Here is a 19,168-nt window from a genome sequence, read left to right on the forward strand (position 1 = left end):
GATTTGATATGCAGATTACCAAGCATGAAATGTAATCTAATTCAAAATTATAATTATTGTTGCATGTATAATGGTGTGATAAAAAATCTATATATAATGATGCTTGCTTAACAAAATTTATTTATCAATTGATATGATAGTGTAAGTGTTCGATGATAATGGAGGAAGATCAGAACAAGTATCATCTGTAATCTCGTTTTCAAGCTAAAGCCAGATGTTTAAACTTTCATTTGAGGCTCACAATCACATCACTTTTGGCACCACATTTCAGTTCAACGCTTAACCTGGTTACCCATCATGGGTGGTTTGGTACAAGGGAGGGAATGAAGGATCGAAAGAGACAAACAAGAAGGCAAACGGATACCAATCTCGGTGTTCCATGGAGAGTACCTGCTGATGAAGAAGGAAAGGTTAATGGGTGAAAATTGCTCCCGATCAACCATAATCTCTTCAAATAGAGACTTGCTTCAGCGTTGCTTGATTGCAATTTGGGATAATAAACATGCCATATTACATTTTGATTTTGATTACGAATTATTAAACATGACAGAGGCATCTTGAGAAAGGAGATCAAAGAATTAGAAATCGATAAGACTACGAATCAAGACTATCCTGCCCTTCCATATCTTTACATAGAAATTGGGGTCTTTCTTTGCAATGGAACTTTCACCCACCATCACCAGAGAAAGAAAATGAAAGAAACAGTTTTTTCACATCTAACAGCCGCATGAAACAAGGTGCATACACTAGGCAAAGGGTCGAAAACTCAACGCCACTATTCTTGAACAACTTAGAGTCGGGCCTTCTTTTGGCAATGCTACGGACACGCTTCTTTCAATTGACATGAAATGGAAACTTCTCATCTCAAATCCACCCAAAAAAACCCCACCAATCAGTAAATTTCATGCACAAGTTTCCATTCCATGGTGCTTGCCCTCTCCCAACACCTAAGACTAACATGCCTCCTGCGAAATGAAGTACCTTTTGCTATGACCAAGTCCCAAAGCTTACTGTATAAGACCTTACGACAAACATATGCATTTGGATCTCTCTAATTAGGAATGCAATGAAGGAAACAGATAGATAATAGCATACTAAATTCATTCTAATACTTGATGTTCTTCAGTGCACAGCTCAACATAAACAGACGTAAAACAAATACCGGGCAAAATCCCAGAAAGGACCGACACAAATATTGACTTTCTTATCTTCAAAACGATGCTAGGGAATATTAATCGAAGTGCAAAAACACCAACTTTTCATTCATAGTAACTTAGGATTGAAAACCTTGTGACTCTGCAACTATGTTTCGATCTAAAAGCCATTGCCCCTGTTAAACTCTGTCCCTCCACCTTGAGCCGCATTTTGAGTTGTTTGCTGCACAGATTCTTTCTGATCCTGGCCCCTGATCTGTCTTGGCATTGGCTCTCTCCTTTCAACCTGCATTGTTTCCCTGCGCCTATCATATCGTGGACGAGGCCTGTTTCTAGTTTGTTGTTGCCTTTCATTGTACCTATACTGTGGTCTAGGAATGACTTTCCCATCGATGTATAGATCCCCTACAATTGGTTTAAGAAAACATATAAACAACTAATCACGACTTGAAAGGTAAGTTCGAATTGAATATTGAAAACTTCTACATGATTTTAAGTTTCAGCATATACCGACCTCCATAGTCTTTGTTGGGCACATCGAGATATGAATCCGGCAAAACCCATAGAACACCGGGCAGCCCTGTTTAAACAAAACAATCCAATACAAATCAAATTGTATACGAAATGCAGAAGATGATTAGCAGGAGGCTTAGAAAACCAAGCCGGAAAGCCATCATATTCAATCACAAATTACATATTTGTAACCGAAACAATCAAAAGCAACCCCTCAACCACTTAACCCTTAAACCCTTAACATCTAATTGCAATTCAAACCAAATAGCCATAATTCATACAAAGAACTATACTTAAACCCTAAAACCTGAATCTTTATTATATATCTCGATCCATTTCAATCAAACAAACCCTAAATCATAAAAAGAGAAGCACTTTAATCTTACCCCTTAAACCCTTATCCACCTAAAACAGAAATACCCAATATTTAAAGCAGGGCAAGCACCAAAACCCTTAAACCCTAAAATCTAGAACCCGAAAACGATTACCTTTGACCTTCAGAGAAAGCTCCTCAGAAATCAAAGCCCCAAATCCGGTATACGTCGAAGTAGAAACTGAGTATATCTTCTTCTTCGCCTCCTCCTCACTGAAATCCCAAAAACCATCAAAAGCCACCTAAAAGAATATCCAAGCATATTAAAGAAGCTGGTCAATTCGGTACCTTCCGAGAACGGTGGCTAGGGTTTTGACGTAGGAGTTGATCATCTCCTCGTCGGAGGGCTTAGGGTCTTCGAACTCCATGACGATGAGCCAGTGCTCGTAGTCGCAGCCGTCGAGGAGGATGGTCTCCTTGGGTGGGCGGTTGCTCCAGTTCGGAGAGGCGTCGTTCAGGGGAGAGTAACCCGACCCGGATTTACTGGACAGGGTCCGAACGTTCGCCGAACCGGGTGCGGGCTGGGCGTGTTGTTTGTTCAGGAGAGCGATGGCGAAGCGAGAGCGAGGGGACAATGAGGAGTTCGAACAGGCGGAAGATGAAGCGAGGGTTCGGTTGAGGGCCGAGGCTAATGTGCGCCGGGCGGCGGCGTATGCCATTTCGCAGTGTTTTCTGTGTCGCTGTTACGGCCTTCCGAGTGTCAAAAACTGAGACGATGAGTTAGAAGAGTGACTCTGATTTCCATTTTCTAAATGTTATTAAGATAAGAAACGACGACGTTTGGAAAAGTTTTTTCCTTAAGTCCTTAAACTATGACAAATTCGATTGAGGCACGGCCATCCAACAGTTTCCTATATTTCACTTTTACCCTTGGTAAAGAAATTAAATATTTAATAAAAGGAAACATACCTCACTTTCTCCGGCGAGAGAGCCACCATTTGCCGTGATCGCTGACAACTCCCCCTTCTTTTCCGTTTAGGGCCGATAAGGTTATGGACTCTGACCGATCATTTGCAGAGTTGTTTTCGTTCCTGTTTTTTTTTTAAAAAAGCTCGAAAGTTAGCTCACTAGAACATAACTAAATAGTGGCGGATGAGACTATTCTTGTTGCATTTAAACAATAGCACGCGTAGCGGTAAAATTTTTTCTTTAGTGTTTCTGATGAGACATTTTGTTGAGCACTTGGCCAACCAATATCACTGTGTGCTGAGCGTACATCCCACATTTTAATGTTATTTTAATTGTCTTTAAGTCAACATTATTATAGGTCAAACAGAGTAAATGGCCTTTTATAAGACGATTGGGAATAGCTCAAATTTATAAGACGATTAGAGAGAGAGAGAGAGAGAGAGAGAGAGAGAGATAGAGATAATGGGCTTTTTATAATCTTAAGAAAAATGACTTACTTTAAACTTTGCTAAAAATGGTGTCGTTTCGCTAAAAACATTTACGTTTTCTTTGGTGGTCTTGGATGAGGATTGAGGTGTAAGATATATGCATACATACCATGTCATAGATCGTAGAGATGCCATTGAACCACAATCATCAAGAACAGATTGTATATGCAGAGATGAGATAGAACACATACCTGCAACACCAGGTGAAGATGATGAAGCCATTGAAACTCCTTGAAACATTTAACCTTCTCCTCTTTAGCAATTCGCTAGTGCTCTCAAATAATAGGGCTTTGAATCAAATTGAGCCGTACATTGCAAGAGCAGTGGTTAGCGTGTATATACCAAGCCAATCCTCACTGATTTATTAGAATCAGTGTAGGATTCAATTATCCAATTCATACCAAAACATATGAATAATCACAATCCCAGTACTACTTTAAGTGCTATACCAGAACTACCAATCCCATAAGGATTAGGACTACTAAAGCTTATTAACAAGACTTTTCCATATCCAATTCTCACACTATAACCGGACCTAATGTTATGTTCATACTCATATACTAACATTCAGTGGCGGATCCATGATTTTAACATAGGGTGGTCCCAATATAAAAGCTCTAAAAAAATAGACGAAAATAGCGATGAACAAATAAATGGCAAACTACAACTTTTCATTCATAATCTTTATGCTAAACAAGTTAGAAATACTAAATTTGTCCCTGACAGGATTTCATACTAAAACTAAAAATCCTAACAAATCTGTATCAACTAACACTAAATTAGAAAATTTATAGAAATTTTAAAGTTGATGCTAATGGGTAATGGCCTTCGGCTGGCTTGGGAAGCGTGAGAAGCAGACAATTAGGTATAATAAATTGGTAGTGTGAATGATTGAAATCAATCTGACTAATGAATGGGCTTTTATTAAATATTAAACGGTTTGACTTTTATTAAATATATAAATTGGTAGTGTGAGCGCTCTATCACGTGAGTTTTTAAATTTTTTTAATGACTTGGCTCAAAACGACGTCGTTTGGCCAAGTCATTTAAGAAAAAAATTAGCTTTCTTGTTCCTCCTCTTGTTTTGAACAGCGTGCAGCAGCCATAGCTACTATTCTTCTCCATCACTGCCCAGATTTGGGTGGTCATTGAAGCTCCTCACAGCCATTTATCCAAGCTTTCAGGTAGTCCTGGGACCACCTTGGTCCCTTATTAGATTCGCCCCTGCTAACATTCTCCCACTTGAGAATGAAACATAACATCCAGTACATCAAATTTTATGGAAGTGATCACCAAGTCTAAGTTAACCAAGAGCTTGTCTTTACATCCAAATTTCACCCATACATTTAAAGTACAGAACTCTAGAATTCCATCTGCAACCTCACAGATTTCATCTCAAAAATCACAATGTACTCTGGCCTGTATTTTGTGAACATATGTAAATAACAATGTCATATCACATTACTCCCACTGATCTCAACAAAAGTTAAAAACTTTAGCCAATCAATGTAAACCGATAGTTTCCAGAAATACCTCAACAAAACCACAATTGATTTTCTAGCAAATCAAACTATTATTCATAAAATTTGTCTTTTGGTTCAATCAATTTCCCACAAAAAGAAAATTGAACCCTTATTGACAACTAAAACAACAACAAAGGAAAAGAAATAAGCTGGAACACTACCTAAACAAGTCATACCAACACAACATACTAGCTAACTAACTTGTACCTCGAGGTCCACAGCTTCAGCAACCAAGATTGACCAAAGAAGCATCAATTGCAATCCTTAAAGCTTTTGATTTCTTGTTCACTCTCACTTGTCAAAAGATTCTAAGACTCCCATCTTCATAACATGTTCCTTAAACACATTATTTGATAGTGCTTTTGTAAGTGGATCAGCAACCATCAAATTAGTTGGCAGATACAAAATTTCAATCTTTTCATTTTTTACAACTTCTCTAACTTTAAGAAACTTGACATCCATCAACCTTGAGGCTGAAGTTCTCTTGTTATTCTTAGAGAAGAATACAACATCACTATTATCACAGAACATCTTCACAGGTCATTTCACAGATTCTACAATCTTCATATCAGTGACAAAATTCCTAAGCCAAACTACTTGTTCCATTCCTTCAAAACAAGCAACAAATTTAGCTTCCATTGTCGAAGTTGATATAATGGTTTGCTTGGCACTTTTCCATGAAACAACAGCTTCATTCAACCAAAACACATAACCACTCGTTGACTTTCTCTCATCCTTATCATCTACAAGATCTGAATTTATGAAACCAATCAGTTTTAATGAATTCTCTTTGCCATACACAAACATGTACCCTTTTGTTTTCTGCAAATATCTCAAAACCTTCTTTGTTGCAACCCAATGAGCCTCACCTGGATTTGATTGAAATCTACCTAACAAACCAACAATAAATGCTAAGTCTGGCATTGTACATATATTAGCATACATAAGACTACTAACTAATGAAGCATACGATTTCATCTTCATCAACTCGACCTTATTTTCACTTTTAGGACACTGGTATTTACATATTTTATCTCCCTTGTTCATTGCAACATCTGCTTTGTTACAATTCTCCATGTTGAACTTGTTCAGCACCCTTTCAATATACCCGTTCTAAGATAAACCAAGTAACTTTTTGTTTCTCTCTCTCACAATTTCAATTCCTAGAACATAATGGGCCTCACCTAGGTCATTCATATCAAAATTAGTACTGAGAACAACCTTAGTTTCGTGTAGTAGTTGCTTGTCTGAACTTGCAAGGAGACTACCATAAACATACAGAATTAAGAAAATGAACTTTTATCCCTTGAACTTAAGATAAATGCAATTATCTAACTTGTTCTATATAAACCCATGTGCAGTGATTACTTGGTCAAATTTGAGGAGCCATTGCCTTGAAGTTTGCTTAAGTCCATAGATTGACTTATTAAGCTTATAAACCATATTTTCCTTTCCCCTTTCAACAAATCCAATAGGTTGAACCATGTAGATATCCTCCAATACATCTCTATTCAAGAAAGCTATTTTTACATCCATTTGATGTAATTCCAAGTCAAAATAAGCAGTTAATGCCATGATAACCTGCATGGAATCCTTGGAAGACTGGTGAAAAGGTATCATTGTAGTTTATTCCTTCTCTCTGAGTGAAGCCTTTTGCCACTAATATAGCCTTATACCTTTAAATTCTTCCAGCAACATCTCTCTTAGTTTTGTAAACCCATTTACATCCTATAGGCTTACTCTGTGATGTTTGTCCAAACATTATTCTTAGACATTGAATCCAATCTCCCAGATTTTCTTGGTGAAGGTTGTACCAATGACTGATCTGTTACCTGAGTATATCGATCTTGAATGTAAACACCTTCAGTGTTTGGTTGTTCTGTTGTTTGAGTATCTTGTGCACTCACAATGTCATTTATTTCTTGGTCTGAATCAAGGTTGGATGCAGGCAACCTAATTAATATGGGCACCGATTCATAATCCAACCGAGGTGCATATTCAATTGATTGTTTAACTTCTTCAAAAATAAAGTTATCTTGTACCAGCTCAAAAACATCATCATCTTCTAGAAACACTGCATTATGAGTTTCTTGAACCCTAGTATGTGCTCCAGGACAATAAAACTTGAAACATTTTGACTTTTCAGAATATCCAATGAAAAAACATGATATAGTTATGAAATCAAGCTTTTTCTCATTAGGATTATAAAACCTAGCTTCTGCCTTACAACCCCAAACATGAAAGTGATCAAAACTAGGTCTCCTGACTGTCCAGATTTCAAATGGTGTCTTTGGTATTGATTTCGAAGGAACCCTGTTCAATAAGTAGTTTGCAGTTTTCAGAGATTATCTCTAAAGAAAACTAGACAGCTTGGATCTTGTGATCATGCTCCTTACCATCCCCATCAATGTTCTATTCATTCTTTTCGCCACCCCATTCTGTTGAGGTATTCCAGGGGTGGTATATTGTGCCACAATCCCTTGTTGTTCAAGAAAACAAGCAAAGTGACATTTCTGTTGACCTGCCTCTGTGTGCCTACTAAAGTATTCCCATCCTCTATCTGATCTAACAATCTTAATCACTGCATTTAATTGTTTTTCAACTTCACATTTGAAGATCTTGAAGCAATTAAGGACTGAGGTCTTTTCACTAATTAGAAAGAGATGACAATATCTGGAAAAGTCATCAATAAAACTCACAAAGTACAAATTGACACATATGGTTTTGATTGGAAACGGACCACAGACATCACTATGTATAATTTCCAGTACACTTTGACTTCTCTTAACATCCAATTTCCTAACATTGATCATCTTTCATTTCAAGCAATCTACACACTCAGGTGCATTCTTGAAATCAATGTTGGGGATCAAATTGGACTTTCACAATTGAGCAATCCTGTCTTTAGAAATACGTCCCAATCTCTTATGTTAAATCATGAAAGTGTGATCAAAACCGTGCATCATTTAGGTTGTGACATGCAAAACTTGCAAGTGACTGACTTCTAGTGTGCACTGTAATCTCCATAAGTGATCAGACATGAATGCTTTACCAATTAAGGGCCCCTTGAAGAAAAACTTAATACATTTATCATCACCAATGAACACATACTTCTGTTTAACCAACTTTGATGCAGATATCAAGTTTCTCTTCATGGTAGGGACATATAAGACATTATCTAATTCCATTATAAAACCTGTGTCTAGTTTTAGTCTAACTTTCCTAACAACTTCTACGTTTACCCTTGTCATTTCTCCAACATAAACATCGAAGCACTTAGTTTCCTTTTGCTTTTTGAAACCATGTAATGAGTTTGTAATGTGCATTGATGAACCTGTGTCCAACCACCATGAATTAATAGGAACTTCAATGAGATTTGACTCTTCACATACATACACATCAGATTTTCCTTTAGCCCTCAACCAGTTCTTAAAAATCTCATAATCTTTTCTATAGTGGCTCTTAGTCTTACAGTGATGACATCTAACCTTTTCTATATTCTTAGGCTTCACATTAAGACTATTAAACTTAGAGGAATTGGAACTCTTAGTAGGCACAATAGTTTTATCAACAATCTTGGTTTTGGGGAACTTACCAGAATTGGAGTTCCTAGCCTTAGTAGCTTGTACATAATTGACAGATTTAACTTCTTTGGACCTTTCTTGATTTTGTTGACTTTCTTCTTGTACACATTGAGCTATAAGTTCATCCACAGACCAAGACTTGTCCTGAGTGTTGTATGAGACCTTTAGTTGACTAAATTTATGTGGCAAAGCTTGCAGAATCATAAACATCAATTGCTTTTCACATATTTTGACATCCAATTCCAAGGAATTGAGTTTCTCAGCAACATCAGTCAGTTTCATAATATGATCCCTAATAGAGATTCCTTATTCAAACTTATAACTAGTGAGTAAGGTCATGTGCTGAGCAATCTCAGCCTTTTGAGATACCTTGAATTTTCCTTCAATAGCCTTGATATAGTCAGATGCAAGATCACACTTCTTGATGCCCCCACGCACGGTGTCGGTCATTCCACTATCCAATATTGAAAGAGCAACCTTATTTGCCCTAACATACCTCTCAAAATCAGCCTTTTTAGCCTTTGTACTTTTGTCCGTGAGAGGGGCTGGTTGAGGTGTATCAAGTGTAATATCTTGCTCATTTAGTGTCAATAACAATCTTATCTCCTTCCTCCACTTCTGATAGTTGCTACCAGCAGTGAGTATTGGCACAGATGCCAAATTAATCGACTTAAGTGAAATTGCAGAATACAATGATGAAATTAACACTTTGAATCTAAATGAGATTCCTGATTTCCATCCTACTTCACTCAAATCATACACAATGAACCAATTTAATCATATATATATAGCCTTACAATCATAGCGAAGAAGACATATTTAGAATAAACAATTCATCATGAGTATAATACACAGATTCATGTTCAAAAAATGTCCAAAATTCACATCACACGTATCTGCATATTCAATCTCTCTTATTACACATAATCTATTAATGCAATTTATGAATGGCAGCGGAAACATTAATTAGTTTGAAAGATGTCAAGTGAGATTCCAGAGTGCAACAATGATCTAAATCTTTTAGAATTCGATTTACTCTGTATTATCTCCTTAAGGTTATATAACTAAAACACTGCATGCATGTAGTTGATACGTAAACACAATGAAACCCTAACATGATGTAGCTCATGCAGCTGCCATGAAGATAGTTTGCACCGAGAAGAAAACACCTGGTCTTCTATGAATTCCTAACTTCAACACTATGTTCAATGGGAAGCCTTTCTTGTGTGTTTTAGGGTTCATAAGGACCATTATTTATATTGGTCAAAAGACTTAAAGTTCCTTCCATAAAGGAAACACTAAATCTACTTTCTTGACCTCCAAGTAATATATCATAATCATGATCGTATAAGGATTACATCAATCCTATTTCCTATATAAGACTCACAATATAGGATTGACATCTTTGGGTAACCAAATCACAATATATATTATTCTCTAATGATACATTCCTATTACATGTAGTAGACCATATTAAGGTTGATTTATGCCGAACAAGTCCAACATTCTCCCACTTGATCTACAAAATGTAATGTTCATGTTTTGTCTTAGATTAGAGACCAATATAGTCTTAATGGCCATGTAAAGTGATTATATCCCATCCTTATCCAAGTTTCTGTCAAATAAATCATACAACATGGAACTAACAAGGTTGTAAAGTTATCGTAACTCAGAACCTTCATAATCACACATGTTGAATGTCTTATCTACATGAAACACCATCTAATTATGATCGAGAGATGAACTCTTAACTGTAATTTTGTCTTCCTTATATCATCTCAGATCCTCTTTATTGTAATCCCGCGATTACACTTTATGCTTTGAATAAGCCTGCATACTTGTTGGCAAGTGTGTGTCACTCAATGAGTGATTCACAACCTTCCTGCAACTTAAAACATATACGGTAATAACAAAAATGCAGACAAGATTTTCCTAGATGCATGCATGTATTTTGCTTTATGTGAACACTTAATCAGAAAACATACTTCATGAATTCAAAACCTTTTAAGTAACAAACTACAATCCATAAAACCCTTGTGAAAATAATTCACTTACTCATTGAAAAATTTGCCAACAACATCTACTCCCACTAACTCAGCATATTAACACTTACGACCAAACCCATATTCTTTACATGCTTCTTAAAAGCTGCAACTGGCAGCACTTTATTCAAGGGATCTGTAAGCATTGATGTAGTGTCAATTTAACTGACCTTGACGAAACCTTGTTTGATCTTTTCTCTAATAAGTCTATACTTGATATGCATGTGCTTGGTCCCTGAAGACCTCTTGCTATTCTTGGAGTAGAACATAGCTGCAGTGTTGTCACAAAAGATATGCAATGGCCTGTTAATAATCTTTAGCACACTCATCCTTTTTATGAATTTACCAATCCATATAGACTGTGAAGTAGCCTTAAAACATGCCATGTATTCAGCCATCATTGTGGACGTTGCTATGTTCTTTTGCTTCATGCTTTTCCAAGAAATAACACATCATGCCATCATGAATATATAACTTGATGTCTATTTCAATGAATCTTGACATCCTGCAAAGTCTGAACCACAATAACCAATAATTCCCAAGTCTGTACCCTTCCTATAAACCAACTTATAGTCCTTGGTTTTCTGTAAGTACCTCATCACTTTCTTGGCTGCAATCCAATGTGCTTGCCCCAGATTTGACTGATATCTTCCGAATAGACTCAATGCAAAAGATATATCAGGTATAGTGTATACTTGTGCATACATTAAGCTACATGCCACTGAAGCATATGACTTGTCTTCTATTTCCCTTTTCTCAACATCAGTTTTGGGAGACTGCTCCTTGCTTAATTTATCTCCTTTAGTAACTGGCACTTCACTGCCATTGCAGTTTGACATGTTAAATCTTTTTGGAACCTTGTCAATATAACCCTTTTGCGATAGACCAAGTAGACCTCTTTTCCTATCACGTGTAATTTCTATTCCAAGAAAATATGAGGCTTCTCCCATATCTTTCATCTCAAAGTTATCACTCAACAGGATTTTAGTTTCTTGCAGTAGACTCAAATTTGTGCTTGCAATTAATATATCATCCACACACAGTACCAAGATGATGAAATGTCTCCCACTGGACTTGACATAAATGCATTCATCTTCAGAGTTCTCTACAAAACCATGTGATTGCATAACTTCATCAAATCTTAGGTACCATTGTCTGGATGCCTGCTTTAATCCATATATGAATTTCTTAAGTTTGCAGACCAATTCCCTCTCTCATTCATTGATGAATCCTTTAGGTTGTCTCATATATATTTCTTCTTCAAGTTTTCCATTTAAAAGGGATGTTTTAACATCCATTTGATTAAGAAATAGATCATAGTGAGCAACTAGAGCCATCACAAACCTGAAGGAGTCTTTTGTAGAAACTGGTGAGAACGTTTCATTGTAGTATACTCCTTCTTGTTGAGTGTACCCTTTAGCTACAAGCCTAGCTTTTAGCCTCTATATATTTCCCTTCAAGTCCTTCTTTGATTTGTATACCCATTTACATCCTATAGGCTTGGACCCTTTTGGCAAAACTGCAAGTTGCCAAACTTCATTTTTCTGCATCGACTCAAGTTCTGATTTCATAACTTTTAACCATTCATTTTGTTGCAGACTGTTCATTGCTTCTTTGTAAGTTAATGGTTCTCCAATATCAATGTCAGCCTCATTCAAATACACCACAAAATCGTTTGAGATTGCAGGTTTTCTCAATCTTGTTGACTTTCTGAGTTCAAATGCAACCTGGTTCAATATTTCTTCTTTAGCTTGGTTTGTGTCTGTATTACATTGTCTGCATCATCTTGTTCATTCATTACATCATTATTTGCATTCATTTGTGTTTCATGTATACCATTATCTGTAACTAGAGCAATATGGTCCAAGTCTAAATGGTTGTCTTCACTTGGCATAATATGATGCAATGAATCAGTTGTGACCTCTTCGGTTTTCTCTTAAAAAAAACAATCTCGTTGTTGGTTGCTTCCATTGATCTTTCTTCTATAAATTTCACTTTCCCAGTCTCAACAAATCTATTGGAGTGATTGGGGCAATAGAACTTGTAACCCTTTGTTCCCTGAGGATATCCCACGAAGTAACATCTCACTGTTTTAGGGTCTAGCTTTCTTTCTTGAGGGTTATATACCCTTGCCTAAGCCTTACAACCCAAAATTCTCAAATGCTGCAGACTTGGCTTTCTTTTGTACCACAATTCAAAAGGTGTTGTAGTCACAGATTTGTTGGGAACTCTATTGGATATGTAGTTTGCAGTCTTAATGACATCACCCCATAAGTACATTGGAAAGTTTGTTGCACTCATCATGCTTCTTACCATGTCTTTTAATGTGTGATTCTTCCCTTCTGATACTCTGTTTTGTTGTGGAGTACCAGGATTCGTGTACTGAGCTATTATCCCTTCATTTTGTAAGTAAAGTGCAAAGGGTTCAGGGTTTCTGCCATGCTCAGTGTATCTCCCATAGTATTCACCCCATCTGTCGGATCTCACCACCTTAATTCTTTTCTCTAACTGCTTCTCTACCTCAGCCTTGTAGATTTTAAAAGCCATTAGTGCACTTGATTTTTCAGAGAGCAAATATAAGTGACAATATCTCGAGAAGTCATCCATAAAGGTTATAAAATACTTATAACCATCATATGTTTGCGTGGGGAAAGGTCCACATATATCCGTGTGCACAAGCTCAAGGAGATCAATGCTTCTGGTTGCATCCTTTTTGTGTGAGTTAACCATTTTTCCTTTTATGCATTCAATACATGTGACATGGTGGTGTAATTCTAACTTTGGCAATATACCAGTTTTGCTCAGAATCTTAACCCTCTTAATCAAAATGTGACCCAATCTTTTATGCGCGAGAGTGGACGATGTCTCACTTTGATTAAGTCCTTTATGTCTAACCATATTAGCCATGTAACAAGATTCTTTGCAGTTAAGTTGAAACATGCCACCAATATGAAAACCATTTCCAATAACTTGCAAATCTTGGTAAATAATGAAGCCACTGTCATTTATTGATAATTCGAAATTTTTCTTAACAAGCTGACTAATTGACACTATGTTCCTTTTAATTGAAGGTACATAACAGGCATATTGTAATTCCAAAATAAAACTAGACTCTAACTTAATTCTAATTGTTTCAATTAACTTGATAGTAGCTTTGTCTCCAATTCCCACGATCACTGAGATTTCATCCTTTCTTGGCACCTTCTTGTTTATGAAGCCCTGCAAAGAATTTGTCACATGCATCGAAGCACCACTGTCAACCCACCATGAATCTCTAGCAAACTCAGTGTTATTTGTTTCAAAACAAACTAATACTTCACCTTTATAAATTGCAATATTACCTTTTCCCTTGCCACTTCCCTTGCTACTTTCGAGCCACTTCTTATATTTCTGGCAGTTTCTCTTCATGTGGCCGAGTTTCTTGCTGAAGAAACACTTCCCTTTGATGCTTTTGGAGTTCTTATTCACTCCAAGCTTTGATGTATCTTTCCCACTTTCTGGCTTTTGAACACTGTTCTTGAATTCAGTCACCATGTTGACCTTCTTGTCAATTATCTCAGACCTGATGTGTTGTTCTTCATGCACACGTATGGTAATTAATTCATTTAAACTCCACTTCTCTTTATGTGCATTATATGTGCTCTTCAATTATGAGTTTTCATTAGGTAATGAATTAAGTGCTACATGAACCAAGAATGCATCACTCATGGGAACATCCAGTGCATTCAGTTTTGCACCAATGTCCAGCAGCTCCAGTATATGCTCTCTCACACATCCCATACCATTATATTTCTTTGACATAAGATCATTCATGAAATTACATGTTTCAGCTTTGTCTGATTCTTTGAATTTCTCATGGATCGAGGTCAGATACTCCTTTGGATTCTCAGCATCTGGTATTCCTCCCCTCACTATGTCAGACATGGACTTTTTGATTACCAGAAGAGCAATACGATTTGCTTTCAACCACTTTTCATGTTTGGCCTTGACATCAATAGTTGCATCTGTAGTAGGTTTTGGAGGAAAGTCCTCCTTGATAGCTATGTCATGATCCATTAACCCCAGACATATGTCTAAGTCTTGCTTCCACTTTTTGTAGTTTGTACCACATAAGGTTTGAACTGTGTTCACAGCATTCATAACTGAATGAACAACATGCATACTTTAAAAATTAAACATCCCACTAAACTTCATAAGACAAGATTAATTCAACACTTATAAGCTGATGAATTAAAACACTTCTAACACTAACATATGTATTATATCAGTTACTTTCATGGTTGTTTCTAACACTTATGAGCAGATGGAAATACCACATCTGGTATAATGCATATATCATGTTATGCCATTTAAAGTCTAACCATGAAAACATGATCAACACTTATAGGCAGATGAACTGCATCTACGTTATGATTTTAAATGCAATTGTGGACAGTAACTTGATTATATTACTCATATATTTCATGGTAAACGGCTAGGGCTTGAATATATGATTTACCTAAGTAATATATATATATATACTGATCATGCAGACTTTATAGGTACTCATGCACCACACATTCAGCAGATTATATATATGCACGATTATGACTATAACTATAGGTTTTAACTATATAACCGAGGACTCTGAAACCAATTGTTGTCTCCTTAAGGTTATATAACTAAAACACTGCATGCATGTAGTTGATGATACGTAAACACAATGAAACCCTAACCTGATGTAGCTCCTACAACGGCCATGGAGATAGTTTGCACCGAGAAGAAAACACTGAGTCTTCTATGAATTCCCAACTTTAACACTATGCTCAATGGGAAGCCTTTCTCGTGTGTTTTAGGGTTCATAGGGACCGGTATTTATATTGGTCAAAAGACTTAAAGTTCCTTCCACAAAGGAAACACTAAATCTACTTTCATGACCTCCAAGTAATATATCATAATCATGATCGTATAAGGATTACATCAATCCTATTTCCTATATAAGACTCACAATATAAGATTGGCATCTTTGGGTAACCAAATCACAATATATATTATTCTCTAATAATACATTCCTATTCCATGTAGTAGACTATATTAAGGTTGATTTATGCCGAACAAGTCCAACACTTTGATCTTACAATCTTTCCCAAACAAGGAAAACAAATCATATATATATAGGCTGCAGTAATATATCAAACCGATGAACATACCTCTGAAGATTAGGTTTAATTCTCAGTGATGATCTGGGAATTGATGCAAGTTTTGGTGCATAATCGTGCAATCTCCAGAAAAGTCAGTGACAAATTAAGCAGCGAGAGAGAATGTGGAAGAGAGAGAAAGAAAGAGAGAGAGAGAGAGAGAGAGAACCAAAATTCTCTTAACGGTCGTATTGATTTTTTTTTTTTAAATTTTAATGGGCTAACGGTTGTATTGTCTAAACGACATCGTTTATTTCAAACCCTTTTAAAAATTAAGTTTCTTCTGTTTCTGGGTTTCGACAGTTCTTGAATGAACACCCAGATGCCCTGGTTTGAGTTCTTGAACAAGAATTTCGAATTCAACAGCAATAAACAACATAGGCTCTGATACCACATGTAAGATATATGCATACATACCATGTCATAGATCGTAGAGATGCCATTGAATCACAATCATCAAGAACAGATTGTATATGCAGAGATGAGATAGAACACATACCTGCAGCACCAGGTGAAGATGATGAAGCCATTGAAACTCCTTGAAACAGTTAACCTTCTCCTCTTTAGAAATTCGCTAGTGCTCTCAAATAATAGGGCTTTGAATCAAATTGAGCCGTACATTGCAAGAGCAGTGGTTAGCGTTTATATACCGAGCCAATCCTCACTGATCTCCTATTAGAATCAGTGTAGGATTCAACTATCCAATTCATACCAAAACATATGAATAATCACAATCCCAGTACTACTTTAAGTGTTATACCAGAACTACCAATCCCATAAGGATTAGGACTACTAAAGCTTATTAACAAGACTTTTCCATATCCAATTCTCACACTATAACTGGACCTAATGTTATGTTCATACTCATATACTAACATGAGGTGCATTTGAGAGATGTCGACGTTGTTTAACTTTAATTGAAATCATCTATTTCACAAAAAAATATTGAAAAAGAGATATTTTGAAGGTAGTTTTGACAAGTACTTTTAAAATGATTGGAAGCTCTTTCAGCGAAAATGTTTTTGGGTTCTATAACACGTTATTCTCATATAGGGATTTTATAAGCGGTTCTGATAATCAAGTCATTTTAGATGAATTAAACAGCTCGATGAAAAAGTAAAACATAATTAGCATAATGGAAAATTACTTAATATTATTTGTAAAGTTTTGGGAGGGGCCACGGTCCCGCTGGCCATCAAAGCACAATATGCCACTGATGCCACAAAAATTGTAACTTTTAGTACATGCATCATTCCATTCCCAGAGACACCAAATGCTCTCCTCTCCTTATTCCCCTACCCTTCCAGTAACGATGATATAAATATAAGTAGTTAGTTAAGCAGGACAGGCTGAGGGTGTCTTGATCAACTGCGGGAACTCAATTCTCAGTGGCAGGCTGGTGGGTTTTGTATGCCACGAAAACCAGCTTTTACATTTTTACATACGTTGGTGAGAGCTGCAGCATTTGGACCAGTATACTTCAAATCGATGTCGTGAAGCTGAATGTTTTGGCAAGGAACCTGGCTGCTGCAAATGAAATCTACTGCCACATTTGACGGTGTTGTCCCTCTAATGTTTATGTAGTGGACATCGCTGATCTGCACGTGCGATGGCTGCACAATGTTGAAGAAAGTCGGTAAAAGAAGGTTAGGATTAGGATAATTCAAGAGTTCGATATCATTTATCGGTCGTACCAGATGAAAAAGTAATTATATACGGTTATAGGATTAACTAGGTTAACAAACCTGGTTCTTGTTGCATCCCCCAGTGCAGTACTCTTGGTCAATTATAATAGGGTTCCTAACATTCTGCATGATGATGTCCTTGAAAACCATTCCTGATGCCCGACTAGGACCCGATCCTGGCCATGACTTGATTCTAATCCCATTGTCTGTGTTCAAAAATGTGGTCTTCTTCACGGTGATTCCTGTCACGTCATTTTCGTGCTCATACTTGCCAAGGCTACCAACACTGTCATCAACAAAATGGGGACACAATTAGTCCATGAACATTTATGAAGGATCCTAGGGTGGTATATAAGGCATGGTAGCGGAATAATTTATTATGTTAGCAGGCTGTTAATTTAAACCATTAATTAACTCTCTTTCAAATGAATCCATAGTCTAAATTTATGGTAACATAACATATAGATTTATAGCAGAAGAGTATAAATAATAAAGACTCAAATTATACCTAATGCCGTGTCCGGGGCCACAAATTACATTGTTGATGGCAATGTTGGTTGATCCCTGAATCATGCCAATGCAATCATCACCGGTGGCAATGTGAGTTCTGGCGACCTTGACATTGTTGGAGTTGCTGATGTGGATGCCATCAGTGTTGGGGCTTGTTCGAGGGGCAGAGATATTCACTCTGCGAACCCTAACATTCTGGCTGTCAGTGATGAAAAGGTGAACTCCTTTGCTATTGAGGGAACTAATGCCTCGAATGACCCCGTCTCTAACGCCGTTGAATTTGATGTTCTGCATTAATTAATCCAATAATTAAAGCCAGTTTTCTTTCTTATAAATTATGATTTATGAATTACATAAATAAGAGCTCTAACTAGTTGGTAACTTAATGTAGCACTTACAGATGGGAGTGGACTGCAACCATCGCTGGAACTGCCGCAGTCACCAGCGACTTTCCAGGCACTTGAACCTTGTCCGTCAAAGATGCCATTGCCGATAATGACCAAGCCTTCTACATTCTCAAACAAGAACCAGTATGGCTCTTCATATAAGGACAGATCATTCAGGCCTTTTATGGTCCCTAAAACTTGAACAACTACGGGTTTGGAACTGGTGCATGGCCCTTGAAATACCACTGGCCCACTCTTGTATGTCCCCGGTGGGATCAGAACCCTTGATTTCCCAGTGTTGTGGCATGCTGCAAGCCATGTTTTTATGAAATTCTGCAAATAATTATACAAACTCAATTTGTCAGACCCAAAATGAATTAGTATTGTGAGTTATGCACCGTCGTTGTCAGAATGTGTATATGGACCACACATTTATGCAATACAAATAATGTTAGGGTTATCAAATTTGTATACCATGCTTGCATCGTGGTTCCCATCAGGCTTGGCGCCGAAATCTACCACGTTAAAGATCTTCTCATCAGGATCAGCTTTGTCATGGACACCCAAATTACTACCACGGAAAACATCGAACACAGCCGGGGGAATGGCAACCCTGCCGGTGGCTCGAGAGGCCAATGCAGCTAAGCACAAGACAAGAATGGCGTGGCAAGACATTCCTCCAGCAATGGCCATGACCCCCCCCCCTTACAACTCTACAAGATAGCTAGCTAAAATATGATGTAAAGAAATTTACCTACTTTTTTTCCCAGATTACATAACAGGTCTCCGGGGAGAGACTTGACAATTAAAGTGGGGGATGAAAT

General features: G+C 37.1%; 3 protein-coding genes across 3 annotated transcripts; all 3 read right to left on the minus strand.

Moving 5' to 3' along the window:
* Positions 1-1,080: 1,080 nt before the first annotated feature.
* Positions 1,081-2,779, minus strand: LOC103403718 (multiple organellar RNA editing factor 3, mitochondrial). The gene is made up of 4 exons (XM_008342555.4): positions 2,329-2,779; positions 2,156-2,253; positions 1,669-1,734; positions 1,081-1,559 (listed from the first exon to the last, which is right to left on the minus strand). The coding sequence occupies exons 1-4, from the start codon at positions 2,697-2,699 to the stop codon at positions 1,315-1,317; spliced, it is 780 nt and encodes a 259-aa protein (XP_008340777.1). The 5' UTR covers positions 2,700-2,779; the 3' UTR covers positions 1,081-1,314.
* Positions 2,780-14,234: 11,455 nt separating this feature from the next.
* Positions 14,235-16,293, minus strand: LOC108169707 (uncharacterized). Its single transcript, XM_070815951.1, has 2 exons — positions 16,263-16,293; positions 14,235-14,728 (listed from the first exon to the last, which is right to left on the minus strand). The coding sequence occupies exons 1-2, from the start codon at positions 16,291-16,293 to the stop codon at positions 14,235-14,237; spliced, it is 525 nt and encodes a 174-aa protein (XP_070672052.1).
* Positions 16,294-16,890: 597 nt separating this feature from the next.
* LOC103416768 (exopolygalacturonase-like) lies at positions 16,891-19,168 on the minus strand. The gene is made up of 5 exons (XM_008354991.3): positions 18,819-19,168; positions 18,357-18,677; positions 17,957-18,246; positions 17,509-17,734; positions 16,891-17,376 (listed from the first exon to the last, which is right to left on the minus strand). The coding sequence occupies exons 1-5, from the start codon at positions 19,035-19,037 to the stop codon at positions 17,149-17,151; spliced, it is 1,284 nt and encodes a 427-aa protein (XP_008353213.1). The 5' UTR covers positions 19,038-19,168; the 3' UTR covers positions 16,891-17,148.

This window comes from Malus domestica, chromosome 16, assembly GCF_042453785.1.
Source record: "Malus domestica chromosome 16, GDT2T_hap1".
Taxonomy (NCBI): Eukaryota; Viridiplantae; Streptophyta; class Magnoliopsida; order Rosales; family Rosaceae; genus Malus; species Malus domestica.